Source organism: Cheilinus undulatus, linkage group 15 (assembly GCF_018320785.1).
Source record: "Cheilinus undulatus linkage group 15, ASM1832078v1, whole genome shotgun sequence".
Taxonomy (NCBI): Eukaryota; Metazoa; Chordata; class Actinopteri; order Labriformes; family Labridae; genus Cheilinus; species Cheilinus undulatus.
The window spans coordinates 6,510,969-6,533,799 of NC_054879.1; the positions used below are offsets into that span (position 1 = coordinate 6,510,969).

The following is a 22,831-nucleotide window of genomic DNA, read 5'->3' on the forward strand; positions in this document are numbered from 1 at the left end:
ATCCTACTCCTACCATCCCAACCACCAGTGTCTAGACTCCATAGGGGGGTATAGGATATCCTGCTGTCCTACTTCCCCTTCAGATATATGAAAACATCATGATGGAATCTATTCACCAAAGATGTTTCACATTGAACTAAGACTCTCCTGATTGAACTGTAAACATCTGAGGTGGGACAAAGTCATCGTTTTGCAAATCACAAGTATGTCTAAAGCAGTGTTACACAACCCTGCTCAACCAAAGAGCCAAATTGTTGAAAAATACATTTGCGTGAGCCACAATCTAAGTGGTGAAAAGTGGCAAAACAGTTTGGATTAGCAATAACAATAAGTAAAAGGTGGCAAAAATAGTCAAAAAGCAACAAAATTGGGTGAAAATGGGTGAAAAAGGGGAGAAAAAGTGGAAAAAGGGTCAGAAAGTAGCAAAAATGGGTGAGAAGTGACCAAAAAATGAGTCACAGTTGGCATGAAATGGTCCAAAAGTGGCAAAACGTAGATAAAATGAGTGAAAAGTGGTGAAAGGGGCAGAAATGGGCAAAGGTGGCAAAAAGAAGTGGCAAAAATGGGCAAAAAAAAGAGGAAACAAGTTGTTTTTAATGGCAAAGGGTAGCCTAAATTGGCAAAAAGTGAAAAAAATGGTGAAAAGGGGCAAAAATGGGATAAGAGTGGCAAAAAGAAGTGTCCAAAATGGGCAAAAACTAGGAAAAAGGGGTATTTAATGACAAAGGGTAGCTTAAATGGGTTAAAATGGGGAGAAAAAGGGTGAAAAATGTCAAAAAATGGGATAAAAGTGGTTGAAAAAAATGAGTACAGAGTTGTGAAAAAAAAACAGTGTCAAAATGGCCAAAAAAGTAGGGGAAAAAGAGGTATTAATGGCAAAAGACAGCCTAAATGGCCAAAGATTGCATAATAGTGGCAAAAAATGGGTAAAAAGTTGCAAAAATGGGCAAAAACGTAGGAAAAAGTGTTATTCACTGGCAAAAGGTAGCTTTAATGGGTGAAAAGTGGAACAAAATGGTGAGAAAGGGCAAAAAAGTTTCCCTTTTTAAGGTTTTCTCCCTGCCTCAGGCTTTCCTTGCAGGCACAGGAAGAGCAGGAATGTGTGTTGTTCCTGATTGATGCTTTCTACATAAGCTCATGGAAGGGCAGGTGGATCCCAGAGCAGCCACACTGCCAGACATAAATAATTATAATGACAGCACATTAATAACTGCTAAAAAAAGAGAGAGAGTTTTTGTTTCTTGACGAAATGGTCCCGACTGAGTTGGCCTATCGTTTAGGTGGCGCCCCATGCAGCCCGGGGTAAAGTCTGGCTGCGGCTTCTTTCCCACATGTCTCTCCCCCGTTCTCCCACCCCTATTTTTAACCCTATCCACTGTCCTCCCCTCTAGAAATAACGGCATAAAATTGAAGCCCAAGAAATATTTTCTCTATAAGAAAAGGAAATGGGAGTTTCAGCTCAGTCAGTGACCATCAAATGGTGAGAGAAGAATATTTTGACTAACCTTGCAAAACAAATAGATTGGCCAGATGTTATGTCTGTCATCAGGCTAGTCTAACTAAAGCTCCAGTCTGAGATGTTTGTACCCAGTCAGAGAACAGACCTGATCAATCAGCACCATTTGAAGAGAACAAGGGTTAGCGAGGGCCTGTCTGCTCTGAGGTTGTTAAACTTAAACTAACATGACTTTAGACCACAGAGACTAGGGATGTAGAGAGAAACAAAAATAGAGAACCATAAAAAGAGAGAAATTTAAAAAACATATTAAATCAATGAGATTACAGTGTTTAAAAAAAAAGGTGGCTATGCAACTAGTAGAAAAATAAACTTAGTAGTAGCCCAGTGCTCAGCCAATATAATACTGTACATTTCTGCATTACATCCTTATCTTTAAATTTACATCTAACACAAAAGCATATCATTACAATTGTTAAAACAAACAATCATAAGAAATAAAGCAGAGAGGAAGGCTGGAGCATCAATAAAAGTACAATGAAAGCAAACACAAACATAAATAAAGGCAATAAAAAGAAGCTTAGGCCACAAAAGAAAGTGAGTATATCAGTGGACTGGAGTATTTTAAAGTTAAATAACAATATGATGGAAAAAAATGAAAAAAGAGATTGATTATAGTATAAGAAGATATAGGTTGAGTTTCATATTCTTTATGATATTGTCACGTTAAAGACAAATTAATCAAATATGTGACTTGGGTCCAGTTAAAGTCCAAACAATCTGACTTGAGTTTCCACCTGGTTGAATACTACACTCATATTTAACTGAGTCTGACTGCTCTCAATGATGCATGAGTAAACCAGACTTCAGTTTATAAAAAAGGAACATAATCACAAGACTGCACTGTAACTAGCTCTTTAAAGACATGACAAAAAATGCTCTTCCTTGTACTGCTTTTATTTTTTAATTCAAATGTGATTCAGCCGGACCGGTTCTGGACAGAATCCACTCTCCTAATTGCTTTGGACTTGATCTGGTCAGGTTCAGTTTAATCAGTCTTTTTTTCTACAGTAAACAGAGTGAAAATGTCCTCCTGGACTCTGCCAAACAGCACAAATATGACCTCCTGGACACTGCCAACACTTCTGAAGTCTTTCCAGGAGCTTGTTCGTCTGCTGCAGGTTACAAAGTTTAAATAAAATCAGAATGTTTTGGTTTATTCAGCACAACAGAGGCTTGGTTTTGGATCAGGGTTACACAGAAAACAGGTTAATATAAAAATTAGATTGCTTTAGAGCAAGGACACCCCTGCTACTGTGTGACTTCCTTCATTAAAAACAATTCTGCTAAGAGAATTTCATAAATCTAACATTACTTTCTTCTACCATTCTTGCTTTTCTGGCTTTGTTTGCTGGCTGCAGGGCCAGATCAAGACTTTTTGACCAAGCTGGTCCATCTGGAGTACTGACTTATGTAGCTGTGTCATGAAGTGTTTGCACACACACATGAATGAATTGCATACATTGACCACTACTATCTCCACATTTCTATATATTTTCTTGAACATAAATGAGTAGCAACTGAGAAATTGTCTACATTTTTCGTGACTCAAAGATGAATGCCGAAAGTCACAGTTGAAAGTTCAAACATAAGGAGATATAAATGACTGGAGAGCAAAGAAGGCTACCATCAGTCAAAGTTACACAAAGAAATGTCAATTAAATGAAAAGATGTAACACAAAATACAGTAAGTGATAAATATTTACCCCCTTTCAGCTCAGTATTTAGTAGAGTCAGCTTTGGCTGCAATCACAGCACTGACTCTCAATCAGGCTTTCACATCTGGAAACTTAAATTTGACTCCATTCTTCTTTGCAAAACTGCTCAAGCTCCGTCAGGTTGCACGGGGGTCAGGAGTGAACAGCCCTTTTAAAGTTTAGCCACAAATTTTTTAATTGGATTGATGTCTGGGCTTTGACTCGGCCACCCCAGAACATTCACCTTATTGTTGTTCAATCATTTCTGTGCAGCTTTCTCTGTATGCTTCAGATCATTGTCTTGCTGGGAATAAATCTTCTCCCAAGCCATCTTCTTTACAAGCCTTCCTGGGCCAGCTGTTGAGAAGCATCCCCACATCAAGATGCTGCCACCACCATGCTTCACAGTGGGGATGGTGTGTTTGTGGTGATGTAAAGGGTCTGGTGCCTGCCAATCAGACGAAAGAACGTCCTTCCACACAACAATGGAGTCTCCCTCATGCCTATTGGAAAACTCTAGTCAGATTTAATCTGAGTTTTCTTCAGCAGGGTCTTTCTCTGGTGGGTTCTACTTGACGGCCCTGGCAAAGCGCTGGCTCCTTTGTCCATCGGTCTGCACTGTTGACTTGCAGGGGCCAATGTTAAAGTCATAACTAGGTTTTGGGTAACTCCTCACTGAGCGCTTATCCTTTTAGTTGGGAACAAATATCTTGTGTTACTTCAGACCTGGTGTGCTGAGGAGTTCCTTGTAAAAACTCTACATATTTATACCTCTTATCCTGAATTTTAAATCTGAGCCATTACTGTCCTCTTGTTAGTGCACACTCAGGATTTAAGGATTCAAAATTAGTCCTGAAAGTTTTTAAGTACACGGCTTTAAGAAGACGGTTGAACGAGGAGATAATGGGACAGACTCACCTCTATAATTTGATACAAGTATCACATTAGTCCACTACCTCCACCAGGTTTACCAACATTAATGAGAACAGGAGAGAGTGGAAGCTGACTGGATGGTGTATGAGGCACAGCCAGATTATCATTAGATGGGAAAGAGAGTCACTGCACTGTGTGAGTCTGTGGTTGGATGTATTTAAGTTAGAGTGAGGTCAAGAGGGTCCTTCTGAGAAAAAAAGGGAAGAAAAATGCAATTTTCTGCACTATGAAACTGGTGAAAGCAAGGGCATGAGGGGTATTACTTTTATATCAGTCTAAAGTGTTTAAGAAAACCCCTTCTGCCATGTATTTATTGACTGATTCGTTTGTTTATTTATTTATTTGTTACCAGAGTTGAAGTGACTAAACCAGGCCTGCCCCCAGATTTGGCTGGGCCCCTGATAAACCCAGAGAACCGGCCCTCCCCGGTTGTGATTCATTGAGGATATCAATGCATGTGTGCTGGATCAGTAGCACTGGTGCTAGCATCCTGGCTAACCATTACTGCATTTTGGAGCTGAAAATTGTGACAATCTTTAACTGGGTTCTGATGTTGAAATAAATAATCTGTGCCACTTTTTGACCCCTTTCCTCGACTGTTTCCCTTATGTAAGCTGTTTCTTTAACTTGAACCCTACTTTCTCGTTATGCTGCTCTTTCCCTGATTTTTTTGGCCATTTTTGCAACATATTTGTTACTTTCAACCCATTTTTAGACTTCTGACCCTTTTTCAACTTCCAACCCCATCTGTCTTCCCCCCCCCCCACCAATTTTTAAACCCTTTTTTGCATTGTGGTAACCTGTTTTTGCCACTTTTTATCTGATTTGTGCCTCCTTTAAAGTAATTTTTCCTTTTTTAATCCCTTTCCACTGCTTTCACTGGCAATTTTTGAAACATACTTGTTACCTTTAACCTATTTTTTTTTACTTTTTGAACCTTTTGCTTGTGCAGATAAGGTGTAGCCAACATTAAAACCAGAGAGCTTATGGGTGGAAAAATAAGCATTTGTGAAGCTGAGAGAAGATGGAAAATCAATCAGAGCCATTGCACAAACATTGGCCATAGCCAGTACAACCATTTGAAATGTACTAGAGAAGAAAGAAACCACTGGTGTACTAAGTTGCAGATGTCAAACGGATAGAACAAGGAGAACAGCATCAGTTAATGACAGAATCATTGTGAGAGCTGTAAAGAAAGACCCTAAAACAACTGTTAGTGACATCAGCAACAACCTCCAGAGTCAGGAGTGAAGGTATCACCATCTACTGTTAGTGACATCAGCAACAACCTCCAGAGTCAGGAGTGAAGGTATCACCATCTACTGTTCACAGAAGACCTCATGAACAAAGTACAGAGGTGACACCAGAAGACGCAAACCACTCTTTAGCAATAAGAACAGGAAGGCCAGGCTAGAATTTGCCAAAAACTACAGAGACGAGCCTCAAAAATTCTGGGACAAAGTTTTATGGACTGATGAGACAAAGATGAACCTTTACCAAAGTGATGGAAGGGCTAAAGTTTGGAGAAAGAAAGGATCTGCTGACGATCCCAAACATACAAGCTCATCTGTGAAACACAGTGGAGGTAATGTCATGGCTTGGGCTTGCATGTCTTCTTCTAGGACGGACTCATTGATCTACGCTGATGATGTAACACATGATGGTAAATCCTATAGAGCATGCATTCTACCTGCTAAAGAGGAGACTGATCTGTTCACCTAAAAATCTGGTGTTCTGTAACAAAGCTGAAATGTTGATCTCTTGTCTCATATTCATCTTTTGATGTCAAACCCAAGTTTTTTCAGTCTCCAGCAAAAATAAAGGACTTGGCCTCACTGTTCCAATACCTTTGGAGGGGAGTGTACATTACCATATTGATTTTTTGAGCACAAGCCCAGACTAAATGGGCATGATGCTTCTGCACATGAAAATCGAGAGATCACCCATCTCTATCCCTCCATGTGAGTGACACCTGTCCTTTTTCATGCATGCAATAACCCTAATGTCTGTGTGTGTGCATGGATAGTCCTGTAGACCTGGGCCAAGTGTTAGTGCATGCACGTCTGTGCTCAGTCTAGCCTTGCATCTAGATATGTGGTCCCGTCGGCATGTTGGTGATTGGCAGCCCCCGTTTTGGGCGTCATCGATAACACACAGGAGGGTGACTGCCACAGATGAGCTCTGTCAAGCTGTCTGCCTGTCAGACTCACACTAACCTACATCTTAACTTCTCTCCTAGTGCATCTCTCTCTATCTCTTCTTTGTGTTTAACACACACAGACTCTCTCCGCTCTCAAACACACACTTTTGCAGGCCGAGAATCTCCGCTGTGCCCTCCACACACACTCACTCTCCCAACACACACACAACCTGTCAGCCCTGCCTGAAGCCAGCTATTGAACCTGGTAGACTGATAAGAGCAACAACAGGTCTCTGCAGGGAGAGCCGCTCTCATTCATATGTATCTTGTGATGTGTTGGGGAGTCTCTGTCACTTGTTTGTCACTGTGGATGGCTTGAAAAGACCAGACTGACATTTGGCCGTGCATAATTCAATACACCCACACTGAGAGAGGCAGAGGGAGGAGCTGTAATACTGCTACATACTAATTGTCTGTGGTATGATAGTGCATTTTAGTTCAAAGTTCTGACCATCTTTGCCTCTGTTGGGGATTTTTTTTTTTTCAGTAAACTTGGGTAGCTTTGCAAGAATCGACCATTTGCATAAGAGGACCCCAACCCAGTCTGGATAGCAGAGAGGACATTAGGCTACTTACTCTAGCACCTACTGCCAGTGACTCACAAATACTGTTTGAATTCTCTAGAAAGCCTGGAACGTCAACATTAAAAACTTGCAAATCATCTTATTACGCATTAAACAGCATTTCCCATTACAGCAGGGGTGTCCAAACTATGGCCCGGGGGCCAAATGGAGCCGCAGCCCATTTTTGATTGGCCTGCCAAAAAATTCTTTAAATTAAATGAAATATGGCCCTCAACAGAGCATAAAACTTGTGCTTGACTGTATCATTGCTCTGAGTTTCAGCACAAAACAGTGCTATCATGCTAATACTGTAAACAAACTTTTTGACCAGTTTTTATGTTTTTTTTTTCAGGAATAAATTGAGACAACACTATAAATGGTAAACATATTCACAACAAATATAATAAAGATATCTTGATTTATAACGCCCTAATGGATTACAGCAGCAAATAGCAGCACCAATGATGCTCTAGGGGCAGAGCCAGTGGTAGCCAGAGCCAACCAGGGCCCCCTAAAATCTGATTGTCCTCCCCAAAATCCTTAAAATGATTGGCTATTTGCCTTGTCAGCCATCAACTAGCTATTCAAGCATACCAAATCACTGAGCACATTTTAGCCTACATTAGATTGGTTTTACAAACTTTAATATCAAAGTGATGTCTATGAAATTGGCCATTCTTATATATTTCTGTTTGTAGCCCCCAATGGAAAAAGTTTGGACACCACTACATTACAGTGTTTAAATTCCTTCTGAATCACTAAATGGACTAACAGTTATGCTAGAAAACAGCGGTGTTATGGTTTAAAATGTGACCCTGTTGACTGGTGACTTCCATCTAAATGAAATGCTGAATTCAGGAATAGTACTTGTGAAAGCCTCTTTGAGTAATTTTCCATTAAATGCAAGACTGATAAAACCTGACATGCCAGATTTGTTTCACACATCCACCTGGTAAACCTCTCATAGACGGCGTTTTGGAAAGGACAGAGCCTTTGAAAAAAAACTCAGAGGGTGATTGGATGAACTTTCTGTTAACACATCTTTACAGGCCAATCAGAACAGCAAAACACGTGACGTTGTAGCCGCTACCGAGGGGTAAACTCCATAGAAAACGGCATAACCCGAGCCATGGCAACTGTAGACATGTCAGTACACGACTTTAGTCGTTTTTGAAAAGAAAACAACTCACTGCTGTTCTTTGTTCTTCTTTTAACAAAGAAATGTTGTCAAATTCTGATAAAACTGTCGCTTTCGTGGCATCCATGCTAATCTATTCCACCATAACTGCATCAGCCTCTTGTTGCTGTGACTCTGCCATGCCCCACAGTACTGCCCCTCGACGCTGATTGGTCCTGTCACTTTCTAACCAGGCCCAAACGGTTCAGATGGGAGCTTTGCAAGATGGATTAGCCAGTGAGAAACACAGAAAGAGGCGATTCCATCTGCTTTGATGATGATTAAGACTGATGAGTGTATTTAGACACTTTAATGAAAAACTAAACACAGAAAGAACGAGCTACTGATGTTTCTCGGGGAACAAATTCAGTCCAGTTAAAGCAGATGCGATGCATTTAGTTGACTTTTCTAAAGTCAAGAAAACACTCAGCAAACAGTCAAAATGCATTATTCAAGACGGTGGATAACCAGAGTGAAAATGGTTTGAAGAATGTTGCAAACAGAAGCAGTGTTAGCAACGCTAGCCTTCAAACCTCTATGCAGGATAACATCCTCATTCCTGTAATGAACATCGTCCCTCAGTGCTTTAGTTTCAGGTGCATCTCAAAAAATTGGAATATCATGTAAAAACTTTTTTTTTTCTACTTCAGAAATTTACATTTCCATAAAGTGTAGATTCAACTTTTACAGAGCGGAATATTTCAAGACCTTCTTTGCTTCATTCTTTATGATAATGGCTGACAGTGTGATGTTAACTCTCTGACTGAACCCAGGAGCAACACACAGACCAAGGTGTTGGGTAGAGGGTGGGCAGAGTGGAAGAGGCACTGAGAGTCTGAAGGAGGCACTGGAAAAAAGAGAAATAAAAAAGGAGGTTAGAATATGTTAAAAAAAAAAAAAACTCCAGCCAGGTGTGTGTAATTGAGGAACCTTAGTGCCTTTAAGCCACTCCCACAAGCCTGCGGAAAGGAAAAGAGAACACAAAACACACAGCAATAAGCACAAACCAATCCAACCATGACATACAGCTCATGAAATTCTAAAAATAAAAAACACAAAATACTAAAGTATTGTGAAAATGTCCAATTTGCAAAGGTTTCCTGAGCCTTCATTCTCTCAGTCTGGTTCAGTACACACAACCACAATCATGAGGAAGACTACTGACTTGACAGATGTCCAGAAGACAACCATTGACATCCTCAGAGGAAGGGTAAGCCACAGAAGGTCACTGCTGAAAGGGCAGACTGTTCTCAGACGCTGCATCAAAGCATAGTCATGGAAAGTTGACTGGAAGGGAATAAAGAAGATTCAAGATCTTGGGGGATCTTCACAAAGAGCTGACTGAGGCTGGAGTCAGTGGATCAAGAGCCACAGCACAGTTGGGTCCAGGAAATGGACTAAAAAGGTGGTGTTCTCAGTGTTGAGCCAATCCTGAACCACAGATGTTATCAGCGTCTCACCTGGGCTAAGAAGAAAATGGACTGGACCTGTGCTGGGTGGTCCTGTTTTCAGATAAAAGTACATGTCAAACTTCATTTGGACATTAAGGTACCAGAGTCTGGAGTAAGATCAGAGAGACCCTGAATCCAAGATGCTTGAAGTCCAGTGTTTTCAGTTCTATAGTCAGTGAGGGTTTGAGGTGCCATGCCATCTGCTGCTGTTGGTCCACTGGTCTTTATCAAGTCCAGAATCAACACTGTCAGCCACCTACCAGGACAATTCAGAGCTCTTCATGCTTCCATCTGCTGAGAAGTGTTATGGAGATACTTGATTTTTGAGGGTTTGGGTTTTGGCTTCACTGTGGGCAGGCACAGAGTCCTGCTGTGGAAAGGGAATCTCCTCCTGTTTGTCAATATTCTCATTTGTGTTAAAAATATACTTTTAAATGTTTGAATCCACATAGAGGGATGGCCATAATCTCCATCTTACTTTCTTACTCAGTGTCGGCCTGTGTGCTGCCACCAGTTGATAGAATGAAGAGAAAAAATATACAATGACTCTCTCTCTCTTTCTCTTACACTCACACACCCACATACACACACACTGCTAAGCTATAAACCTATTCTGATAGGTGTGATGTGTTTGCCTCTTTTCAGTAAACGCTATCTCCTGCAGCAGCTAGCCCAACAGAACAATAGCTCTTTGTAATAAATGACAGGAGAAACTGTGTGTGTGCGTGTGTGTGTTTGTATAAAAAGAGAGATGGAGAGTATTACTTTCTTATTACAAAGTTTAGCTGTTAATTTTTAAGGGCCTCACCTGAGACAGGCTCTTTAAGGAAACCATCAAATGTTGTTCATAAACACACATAAAGACACACAAAGCGTTATTTCCTCTCACTGTTCTGCTTCTCTTTTATTTAGTGTGTGTAGATCAGTGGTAAAGCCTGTCGTCTTTCTTTATTTTGTTTTTTAATTATTTTTAATATTGATAATTATTTTTCTGACTGTTTATGACCCTTCCATAAAAACACAAAATATAAAACAGATACAGAATAAAAAACAAAGGACCAAACAACAACAAAACCCACAATCAAACCAACAGAGCAGCATAATGAATGCATTCAGATCCTCTGTTGTCATAATTCCTAACATTGGTGCAAATGTTAAAGTCAAAGTCCGTATGAGAATCCATATGTTTAAAAAATCTGAGGCTCTGCACTTATTCATGTACTAAATTTTGTCTAAGGAAAGCTAGCTTGAACATTTTTTTCCATCAGTGGGTATTGCTGGGGGTTTAGATGCCTTCTGTCTGTCGTTTTTCAACTGGAACGTTGGAGGTTCGATCCCCAACCCTTACAGCTAAGTCGATGTGTCCTTGGGCAAAACACCCTGTCCCAAAAAGCCCCTATTGCTTCAGCAGCAAATGCGTCTGAATAGGTATGAATATAATTGGTTAATACTGATGATAAATGGGAATGAATGGGTAAAAGTGATGTGAAATGCTGGTTAGACAACAAGGAAAGTACTAAATGAGCTCAGGTCCGTTTTTACCACGTACCATCTCGTCCCAATCCGCCATCATTTGCTCATCCCTTGATGGGCTTCGTATGTTCTGTGCTATTTAAAGTTAGACTCAGGGCCTCATAACATATTCATTGTTCTATTGTGTTTTTATACCTCTGCTCCAGTGATAGCTATGGCTAGAGGTATTGAGTTGTCATCCATCCATCCATCCATCCATCCATGCATCAGGGCCAATCTTGTGAACCTATTATCTTTTTTAATAAAGCCTCTTTGAGGGATTTCTTTCAGACTTTGCACAATTATCCACTCCAACTCAAGGATGAAGTAATCTAATTTTGGAGGTCATACAGCAGGTTAAAGGTCAGGCTGCACAGTGATGCCGGGATTAGCGATGTTGCCTCACTGCAAGAAGGTTCCTGGTTCGCTTCCTGGTTAGGACCTTTCTGTACGGAGTTTGTATGTTCTTCCAGCAAGGACATGCTCCTTAGGTTAACTGGTGACTGTAATTTGGCGGTAGGTGTGAATGTGAGCATGTCAGGTTATCTAAATCAGCCCTGCGACTCACTGGCGACCAGTCCAGGGTGTACCCTGCCTCTCACCCCATAGGATAGGCTCAAGCCCCCTGCGACCCCCAAACAGGATTTGAGGTGAAGAAAATGGATGGATGGAGGTTAAAGGTCAATGTCTTTGGGCTACAAATTAATTCTTTATACATTATATCTTAAGAATACTGAGGGATTCATTTCAAATTATCCACCAACTCAAGGATGAACTATTTGCATTTTTGTATTCAGACATAAAAGAGTCATGGGCTTTGAGATCATGTCTTTATTGTACACAATATGTCAAGAAGAGTTTGAGGGATTATCTTCAAACTTTGCACAAATGTCTACTCAGACTCAAGAATGAAGTGATAAAACTTTGAAGGTCAAGGTCACTGGGTTTTATGTTTTTATTCCTTGATTGTGAATGCAATATCTCAAGAACACCATGGGGTTTTGTTCTACTAATGTCCACTGTGACTAGAGATTAAACTGCTCTGATTTTTCAGTTCATGGCTAAAAGGTAAGGTCTCACTGGTGAATCCATCTTGCAAAGCTCCCGTCTGAACCGTTAGGGCCCGGTTAGAAAGTGACAGGACCAAGCAGCGGTGAGGGGCAGTGCTTTCAGGCGCGGTGGAGTTGTGACGTATGCATGCAGCAACAAGAGGGCGGTGCAATTATGGCATTAGTGTGGATGCTGCTAAAGCGCCAGTTTTATCGGAACTTGACGACATTTCTTCATTAAATGAAGAACAAAGAACAGCAGTGAGTTGTTTTCTTTTCAGAAATGACAAAAGTCATGTACTGACATGTCTACAGTCACCATGGTTTGCATTATTCCTTGGTAGCTGTGCACGCACACCTCGGTCGCGGCTATATCACGTTTTGTTGCTCTGATTGGCCCGTAAAGATATGACAGACATCCAATCACCCAAAGGCTCTGCCCTTTCCCAAACGCTGTGTATTGAAGGTTTTCCAGATGGATGAGTAAAACACATCCATCTGGCATGTCAGGTTAGCTAAATTACTGATTGGACTGAAATTTAGTATCTTATCCTGATTCCAACATTTTGATGAAGACTTGAAACCATGAATGCCATATTTTATTTCACTTCTCTCCTTTCTGAGAATGCTTTGAAGCCTCTAAAGTACAAAAAGAAAAATAATAACATGATAGAACTGGTCATCAAGCTCTAAAAAAGGCTGACAGATCAAAAAGTACATTTGATTCCAACAAAGAGAACTGTTAGCCAGACTCAGAGAATATAAAAATGTAAAAGAGGACGTGCAATGTGTGCTTTTGTGGGCTCTAAATGAGTGACATCAGGGCACGGGCCATGAGCCAAATCTCCATGAATCCACCTAGAGCTTTGAGCATGCTTAAGCAATCATGACCTGGCATAAGGTCCATGTTCGTAATCAATTATTCATTTGGAGGTTGGGGGAAGTCGGTCCATCTGCTGAGGGGAGCAGTCCTGGCTGAGTTATTGAGCTGCTTGCTGTCTGCTGTTTAATAATGGTCCAACTATGCATCACTCTGTAGCCGGGACCAGTCGCAATCGATCAATTTCAAATCAGTGCATGCTGAAATGTAAACCGATATTACATCTGACAAATAACAGCTGTGTTTGCTTTTATTCTGCTTCAAATCAAAGATTTTCTAACATGATGCAACCCAAGAGGAACATTTTCCTTTCCTTTATTCTTTCTGTAAAAGCTGGCTTAATTTAAAACACTCCTCATCATTTGTTCACTTTTTCAGCTCACACAAATAACTACTGCGACCTGCTGCAGACATCAGTCACATCCAGTCTGATGAACAGACCTTCCTGTGCTAATGAATCACTAATCTTGAACCTGCAGATATTAGACTGTGATTTATAGATATGGAAGTGTATCCTGAGGGAAATAATCACTGAAATCCTGTTTGAGTCTGTGATCAAGACTGTGTAGATTTTTTTATTGTAATATCAGATAAGAAATCATAATTCCAGACGTTGATCCGCTCTTTCTCTGGAGCTACACTACACTCTAGAGGTTAACACCATAATAAAGCTTTCACCGGTGTGCTGCTGGTGTTGGATCTTATCAGAAAGATCAAATATTGGCTGCTTTTAGCACTTGGACATAATTTTAAACAGCTTTAAAAAGATGTGATGAATTTGGCTCAGTAGTCTGTACCAAAATAAAAACAATAAACGATGTTGCTTAATTATAAATGTAAATTACAACTGTAGAGTTTTAAAGCATCTTTTTTGAGGGTGTTTGTTGAACATGCTCAGTCTGTGAAAACCTTATGTTACACTTTCACCTTCATTAATGCCTAAAAGCTCACATTTGTTGTAACAGTTTTAGACAAAGCTGGTATTTTTCAGTCCATGAGATCATAGAGGAAGAGATCAGCTGCTTGGATCTCTGTCTGTATTATAAAAGCAGCGCTGTGCTGCCATCCAGTGGTGAACTGGCTAACACACACTAAAGTGTGTGATTAAATATTTAGTCTTTGAGACATTTCCTCTCAGCCGAGGGACCAAAAGCATGAGTGTTTACATGCTTGTTGTTCATCTGCTTACATAGAGACATGGCTGTCCTACGGATGAACCTCAGTCCTCTTTTTCTGTCGCCCCACAGGAATCACAGGAGCTGTGACAGATGATCACAAGATGCCTTCAATAATATAAAAGACAATGTTAATGCTTTTAAATGGTATATTTTGCACATTTTTGATAAAATATAAACATAAAATGAGTTAAATTTCAAATAGAACAAGTCAGTAGCTGAGCTTAAGGCTGAAATTGAAATTAAGTGCATAAAGTTTACAGGACTGATGTAGAGGTTTGCTGCATTGTTGTCCATGAATTTTCAAATTTCCTGTTTTACAAAAAATCCCCACATAATTATATCTTGATAAAGATGGGAAATTATAGTTATTTAATTTCATTCCTGAATGGGAAAATGAGTTTTAATGGTTAAATGTTCTTGATTAATTTCTGACTTCTCAGAGAAGCTCAGTGAGCCGGCTATATTTTGGGTATAAAAGGTGAATCCAGTTTGAAATTTCTCATTCTTGTTGATAATGGTAAAACACGAAGAGCTAAATGAAAATGAAAGAGTCCACATTAAAGCTCTTCATGATGCTGGATGACCCCCTGAGACAAACAGGGAAAGACAGAAAGTGTTCTCACAGCATGGTCAAGGATGTTTAGGAGTCAAATGTCGAGACTGGAACTCAGAAAAAGAGCCCAGGACGAGGCAGGAAAGTTAACTGAAGCAGATGTCAGACACCTCGAGAGTTTAAGGACAAGAGACCACTGCTGATCTTCAGGCAGAGATGAATGCTTCTAGATCAGAGTCTGAGAAAGTCTCCAGAATGAGCATAAGCAGACGACTGACGGAACAAGGCTTAAAGGGAAGAATAGCTGCTAAGAAGCCATTATTGAGGCCTGGAAACATCCAGAAACACCTCCGACTTTTCCAGGGAGCAAAAACACTGGGCTGTTGATGACTGGAAGAAGGTACTCTGGATGGACAAGTTCAAGTTTGAACTCTTCAGTCAGCATCGTCATGTTTATGTCTGCAGAAAAGCTGAAGAATGTTTGGATGCCAGATGCACCCACAATGGAACACGCTGAAGCTTCCATTATGGTATGGGGATCTATTTGTGGAAACGGTGTGGGCAAATCAGTGAAAATTGACAATATGATGAACAAGAATATCTACCAAAACATCTTAGTGCATCATGGAATCCCTTCTGGACTGAATCTGATTGGTCGTGGAGTCATATACCAACAAGACAATGAACCCAAGCATACTTCAAAGCTTTGCAGAGACTATTTGACCAAGAAAAAGGATGTGGAGGACTGAAACTGATGGACCGGCCAAGTCAAAGTCCAGATTTGAGTCCTATTGAAGACATTTGGCATTCAGTAAATTCAAAGATGGACCATATTAAAAGTTTAAAGCAAGTCTGAGGGAACAGCTAGAAACTATTTGGACCTCAACAACAAAAGAGACTGTGGAAAAGTACATAAAAACAATGCTAGCAAAAATGCAAGTTGTTATAAAGGCCAAAGGAGGCAAGTAAAAATATGACGTCTTTTAATTATTGTGTGAAAAAGGAATATTCAGTTGGTTTGGTCTATTTGCCAAATAACTAACATTTTTAGTTTTAAACAAAAACAATGTTTTCTCATTTTTATGGCAAGGTGGTCTAATAATAATAAATTTCTCAAGCACTTCATTTGATTTCCAGGCGCACATCTGCGACCCACTGAGAATGGCTTTGTGACCCACTTTTGGGTCCCGACCTACCAGTCGAGAACCAAAGGTCTAAACAGTACCATATCTCATTAAAAACAAGGTTGAACATTTTAAAGAATTTGTGTCCTGATTATTCATAATGAGGCAGTGGTGGGTCCTGATGAATGGCCAGGTGAGAACCACTGCTCTAGATCAGTGGCTCCCAAGTTTTTTTTCTTTCGAGCCCCCCTACTTGTATCTAACACAATTTGAGCCCCTCCAGGACTGACACAGAAAAAACTGTGATACTTTGTGGCCAAAATTAACTTAAATTTTCATTGTTTTTCATTTAAATCCAAAGTAGCCTTAAACACAAATTCTTCAACCCAAAAACTATTATATGAATTATTTACAAGTGTTATCCATGATTTTTGGTAATATGTGCAGATCTATTTTTAACAGCCTCAGCGCAGACAGAGCCACATGCCCCCCCCCCCCCCCCCAATCAAACTGCGAAGATGCTGCACAATGTTCAGGCCTTTCCCTGACCTCCAGAAATCACTTAAAAACATTTTGAATAGACAGAACCTTGCTGACAGGTGATTATGCTAAATTTCTGATGTAAAGACTCAACGGTCCATGCCTCCCCTGCCTCCATCATTTTGTTTGATGGCTGTTAAAAAGGAAAAATCTCATACAGCTGACCACACAGTAGTAAACTCTAACGTCCAATCTTGAAACCAGCTGTAATCATAGAAATCTCTGGAGATGGTTAAAGACTATCAACAGAATCCTATGAATAAAAATGAATGAAACACAAATTAACTCCTACTGTAGCAAAGTTTTACTTCATCATGATCAGGTACTCCAGAAAGAAAAAGTTCATATAAAATTGCATTTGAGACAAAACCAGTGTTTTTTCCAGTCAGTGTGATCAGTAACACATGTTCTACTTCTTCTGTAATTAGAAAACATTTGTATGCAGAAATGTAGTAAGAATACTGCCAACATAATTTTCAAAAATATATATAAATCTACTTCATATCTACAGCCAGCTGATGCCATTTTACCGACAATACATAAGAACTGTTTGCTACAACACTTTTGGACAATGTTGGAACACTTACACCGAGTAGTAGCATAAATAACTGTCACTGCTAAGACGACTCTGTCAAACAGTCAGCTTCCCTTGTTGAATACAGACAATTAAATCACAGTGAAAAAACTAGCAGACTAAATGAGGGTCCAGTTGTGATGATAACTCAGTATAGAGTACAAATACATGTCTATGTTTAAGAGTTTGCGTGATATGCTTCATTAAGAACTCAAAAATACACTTAGGCCTCAATTTTACATGTATAAAATCAGCTTTTTAAGATATTTCACAAGTTTTCCTCCAGTTATAAAATATATCAGCAATCTGAATTATAAGAAGTTGTAAAACGTTGCTAATGTGGCATCTCCAGCATTCTTAGATGAGACTATCTGAATACATTCATCTCCATAAGGCAGGGTAGTGGCTACAACACGTTAGTACCTGAAGCAATGCTCTATAAAATGGTCAAATCGTTGTCTAAAATCCTTTCAGATAGCAATCCTGGTCACCTGCAGGGATCATGATAACAAACACCACAGGTGTACAATAATATCTAGTTTCACATTTTGCTCAAAGTGTTAAAATTTGTCACTCATGTGTGGCCATCTTTAACTCATTTGTAAATACTTGCGTATAACCAAACACATTAATATCCTCATTCTACTGATGAATTTAAAGGTACAGCATGGGTCATTTAAAAAACATCTCATAAGACAGCGCAGGTAAGAGCTGCATAATAAAAACAGCAGGGGAAAAATAAAGTCATTCATTTCAGTGATTCCAGTGTTGCAAAAATAATCCAGTGAAGTCTTCCTATCCAGCTGATGTTCACATGTAGTAACGGTTAAAAACAAATGGTTTGTAGTGGAATACAGGGACAGCACAGTGTAAAATCCATGTCAAGAGTCCAGGTGTTTCATCTCTCTGAATCGACGATTTAAGCCCCTGCCATCCCTGTTGCACAGATTTCTCTTTGTTGTCCTTCATCCAGTGTACTTCAGCAGCTCAATGTGCTGTGTGATTAGAAAAGCTCAGAGTAACAGAAATCCAGCGGTGTGAATCAACAGTGATTAAAAGGAGGAAGAAGCAGCCCTAAAGGAGGTCTCTAAGTCCAGAGGGGGCTGCTATTTAACGGTCCTTACAGTGTCATCAGAGTGGGGTTTATTGACTGGATGGACTGAGTGAATGGCAGGTCACTGAACATACTGAAGCTACATGATTGTTTAAACTAACCAACAAAAACTAGGCTGTGTTGTTATGACTAAATACTGCAGTCATATTCCTATTATTGTCCTGTGTGCTACGTTGAACTTGTTCAGTCGTTTTTTGTCAGTGTGGGTGCAGTTTGAGTAGTGTTTATGGAGCGTGCGAGCTGCCTCTTCCCAGGTTCCACTTTCCTCCGAACTTGAAATGTTCAGCTCAGTAGGCCCGGCTTGTTTGTGTGTGAATGGGTGATGTGGTGAGGAGGAGGAGTAGTCAGGAAAGATGAATGCTGGGAAAGCTGCTGCTTGTTTCATCAGAGCTCAGTGGTCAGGAGACCTCTGGGTTTGGCTCCATCCTCTGAGGCTGGCTGTTGACCCCCAGTGCTGTAAATAAACAGATGTAGGAGTTACTTCTCATCCTATCAAGCCATTTAACAAGCACTGATAAAACACTGCATGTAGAGTGCCTATAAAAAATATTCACCCCCTTGGTAGTTTGCCCTTTAATTGAGTTTATAAATCAATCAGGGTCAATATAATTTGGCTTATTGGACAGCAAACAACAACAAAAAACTAGGGCTGGGCAATTAATCAAAAATTAGATTAAAACACAATATGACCTGCTGCAATTATCAAATTGCACAAGGTGCAATATTTCTTTAACCTGAAATTTGTGTAAAAATGTCAGTGAACAACTTCTTTCTGCAGCAGAGGTGTCGTGCATTACAAATTACGCAGTCATTCAAGAGCCATTTTTTATAAATACTCTACAAACAATCCTACTTTCTTAATTTTGGCCTTTTTTCTCATTAACAATTCATAGCCAATTGCAATACGAGTCAGAATTGTCACAATAAGATATTTTTTCAACTGTTCAGCTCTTGTTTAATCTAATATTGTGTTGGTTATAATATAAAATTATTTATTACATGTATTACACAAGTTGAGGAACTTAAGGAATAATTGCTAATCAAATTGCAATCACAATACTGAGGGGGAAAAAAAACAACAAAAAAAAAAATGAGATTATTTTTCCAAATTGCTCAGCCCTACAAAAAACTCTTTAATGTCAAAGTGAAAACAAATTTCTACAAAGTTATGTCAAATAAATAAAAATATGTAAGGTAAAAAATTAATTGCGTAAATGTTCACCCCCTTTAAAGGTAACTGATCTAATTCAACAGAGGTCTAGCCAATTGGTGCTAGTAGTCTCACAGTTAGTAAAATGGGGATCACCTGTGTGCAGTGAATGTGTCTCAGGTGTAGCATAAAGACACCTGTGTCTGGAAGGTCAAGTAAGTGGTTAATCAGTATTCCTGGCTACCATTACACCATGAAGACAAAAGAACACTCCAAGCAACTTAGAGAAAATATAACTGAAAAGTTTCAGTCAGGGGATGGATGCAAAAAAAAAAAAAAAAAAAAAAATCAGAGGTACTGAACATCCCCCAGAGATCAGTTAAATCCATCATCAAGAAATGGAAGAAATATGGCACATGTGCAACCTGACAAGCTTCAGCAGTTTTGCAGAGAAGAATGGAGTAAAACTGCAGTGTCCACATGTGCAAGCCTGACTGAGACCTATCCACACAGACTCGGTGCTGAGATTGTAGCCTAAGGTGACTACTAAACACTGACTTGAAGGGGTGAATATTTATGAAGTCACTTATTTTACATTACATATTTTTTATTTTATTGACATCGCTTTGCAGAAACCTTTGTCATTAAAGAATATTTTCTAATTCTTTTGTGTACAAGAAGGCAAATTAAATTGACCATTATTGAACAATAAAATCAATGAAGGGTAAAACCTCCCTGGGGTGTTATAGGCACGTTATAAAAGACTACATGATGAGTTGCAAGCTAAGACTATCACAGCCTCTTCTGGCAGAGCAAAACCACTAAGACTTAACAGACACAATTAAAACCTTGAAACTCTTAAGTGAAATCAAGAATTTTAGGACAAGCAAGAATAACATTCAGCACCTTGAACTTACTTGATTTGGTAGTTTGGTTAATCAATTCTCTGCTTTATCAGCAGGGGGCAGCATTCTACCAAGCTTGCTGTAAAACACTGCTTTGTGATCTAGACTTTTACCTGGCAGAGCTGGTGTTGCGTGTGTGAGCGAGGAGAGGGAGGGCTGGGGTGAGAGCTGCTCCCCCATCTGCAGGCAGAGGAGGGTTGACCTTAGCAGGGGGTTCGAGGTCGAGCAGGCCGTTAGTAAAGACACCAGTGGGCTGCATTAGAGGGGGATGAGGGAGAAGGTGTGAGGTCACTCACTACATAGCTGCTACATTGGCCTGTGTGAACAGCAACTATGCAAGTGTGTTACAAAAAACACATGGCCACATATCATTACTTTTAAGACATGGGACAGTTAAAAATACACACATCAAAAACCAAATTCCAAACAGTGAACATGTGCTAGGTAGGACAGACAACAAAAATAGAACACAGGACTTACAGTGCATTCAGAAAGTATTCAGACACCCTTCACTTTCTCTAATGTTGTTATATGTCAGCCTGATGCCACAATTTAATTTATTCTTTCTTTAATTGATCTACACTCAGTACCCCAAAACACAGTGAAAAAGAGTTTTAGTATTCCTTCAAATTTATTGAAAAGAAAAAACTGAAATATTACATTAACATAAGTATTCAGAACCTCTGCAACAACATCTTGAAATTTAGCTCAGGGGCCTCCCATTTCTCCCAGTCTTTGCTGAGATGTTTCTACACCTTGGCTGGAATCCACCTGTGGTAAATTAAATTGTTTGGACATGATTTGGAAAGGCACACACCTCTCTATAGAAGACCTCACAGCTGAATGAATATCAGAGCAAAAACCAACCTATGAGCTCAAAGGAACTGCCTACAGAGCTCAGAGACAGGGTTGTTACAAGGTATAGATCTGGGGAGACTACAAAAAAAAGTGCTGCACCAAAGGTTCCCAAGATCACAGTGGCCTCCAGAATTCTCAAATGGAAAAAAATTGGCACAACCAGGACTCTTCCAAGCGCCAGTTGACTGGCCAAACTGAGAAAGTGGGGGAGAAGAGCCCTAGTAAGAGAGATGACCGAGAACCCAAGGCCCACTGACTGAGCTCCAGAAATCCTGTGTGGAGATGGGACGATCCAGAAGGACAACCATCACTGTAGCCACAATCTGGACTTTATGGCAGAGTAGATAGTTGGAAGCCTCTCCTCAGTGCAAAACACATGAAAGCTCGCTTAGGGTTTGCAAAAAAGGACCTGAAGGGCTCTTAGACTGTGAGAAAGAGTCTGAGGAAACCAAGACTGAACTGTCTGGCCTCATTTGTAAATGTTATGTTTGGAGGAAACCAGACACCCTTAATCAGTGATCAATAGCCCAACACCATCCAAACAGTGAAGCATGGTGGTGGCAGCATCATGTTGTGGGGGCTGAATGAATCAAATTAAAGATATCAACAACAAAAACCTGTTCCTCAGGACCTCAGACTGGGCTGAAGGTTCAACTTCAAACATGACAATGACCCTGAGCACTCAGCCAAGACAACACAGAAGTGGTTCAGGAACAACTCTGTGAATGTCCTGAAGAGGCCCAGCCAGGACTCTGGCTTGAACCCTTTTGAGCATCTCTGGAGAGTCCTGAATAAAGGCTTTCTACTGATTCTCCTCACCCAACCTCACAGAGCTTGAGAGAATTTGCGAAGAAGAATAGCAGGAAAAATTCCCCAGTCCAGGTGTGAAAAGCTTGTTGCGCCACATTCAAAGACTCAAGGCTGTAATTGCAACCAAAGGGGCTTCAACTAAGTACATAATAAAGGGTCTGAATACTTATGTCAGTGTGGTATTTTAGTTTTTTCTTTTATTAAAGAAATTGCAAAAAAATTCTAAAATTCAGTTTTCACATTGTCATTATGGGCCACTGAGTGTAGATTAACGAGAGGAAAGAATGAATTTCAACAACTGTAGTGTCAGGCTTTAACATGACAAAAATGATACAAGTAAAGGGGGTCTGAAAATTTTCTAAATGCACTGTAGATATATTGGAAGGGCAGATTACTCACAGCATTGGTAGGGATAATCCAGCGAGGGGTGATGAGTGGTTTGGGCTGCTGCACTAGTGGTAGCTGGAGAACAATCAGAAAATTATCTTGTAAAACTCTTTGAAGCATTTCCATATATTTGGGTGCTTTTAGCCATGTTTGAGAGAACATCATGAGTGCATTTTGCGACAAGTATAAGATTTGGAGTCATTAGTTTTGGTTATAGAGCTGTGATAGCTCATTAACATGGACTCAGGCAGACAGTAGGCATCATTCTGGTGCATGAGAGCAACACTCCTAATTTTGCTACCTTAAAGCTTACTCATACTACTCTGTGCTGCCATTCTGCTGCTGCTGGAGGGAGCAGACACTGTAGCACTGGTTTTCTCATTTAATTGAAAGCAAACCAAAGGTAAGGACACTGCATAAGTACTGTAATTAGACTGAAGTATGCCTGAAATTCCTGTAAACTGGCTAACCAGGTTGGCCTGCTTGGACACTTGGCTACTGATACAGAATTATTTTGTAGTTTACAGGCTTGTGAACGTAACTCTAGTTCAAAGACTTTAAAACAAGACAGTATTTAAGTGGATCTGTCTTAATAATAACAAAGTATCCAACAAAGACTTTTTCATTCTTTTTAAAAGCCTTAATTTTTGCTTAATTGAT

At 39.9% G+C, this 22,831-nt stretch overlaps 1 protein-coding gene across 2 annotated transcripts in view; it reads right to left on the minus strand.

The window, feature by feature from the left end:
* Positions 1-16,659: 16,659 nt before the first annotated feature.
* Positions 16,660-22,831, minus strand: part of epb41l5 (erythrocyte membrane protein band 4.1 like 5) — a 52,757-nt gene continuing 46,585 nt past the window's right edge. For both annotated transcript variants that reach the window (XM_041807696.1, XM_041807695.1), the window contains 3 exons: positions 22,184-22,246; positions 20,230-20,369; positions 16,660-18,515 (listed from right to left, as the gene is read on the minus strand). In XM_041807696.1, the coding sequence (XP_041663630.1) occupies positions 18,446-18,515; positions 20,230-20,369; positions 22,184-22,246 (273 nt within the window). In that variant the 3' untranslated portion in view covers positions 16,660-18,445. The remainder of the gene's footprint in view (positions 18,516-20,229; positions 20,370-22,183; positions 22,247-22,831) is intronic.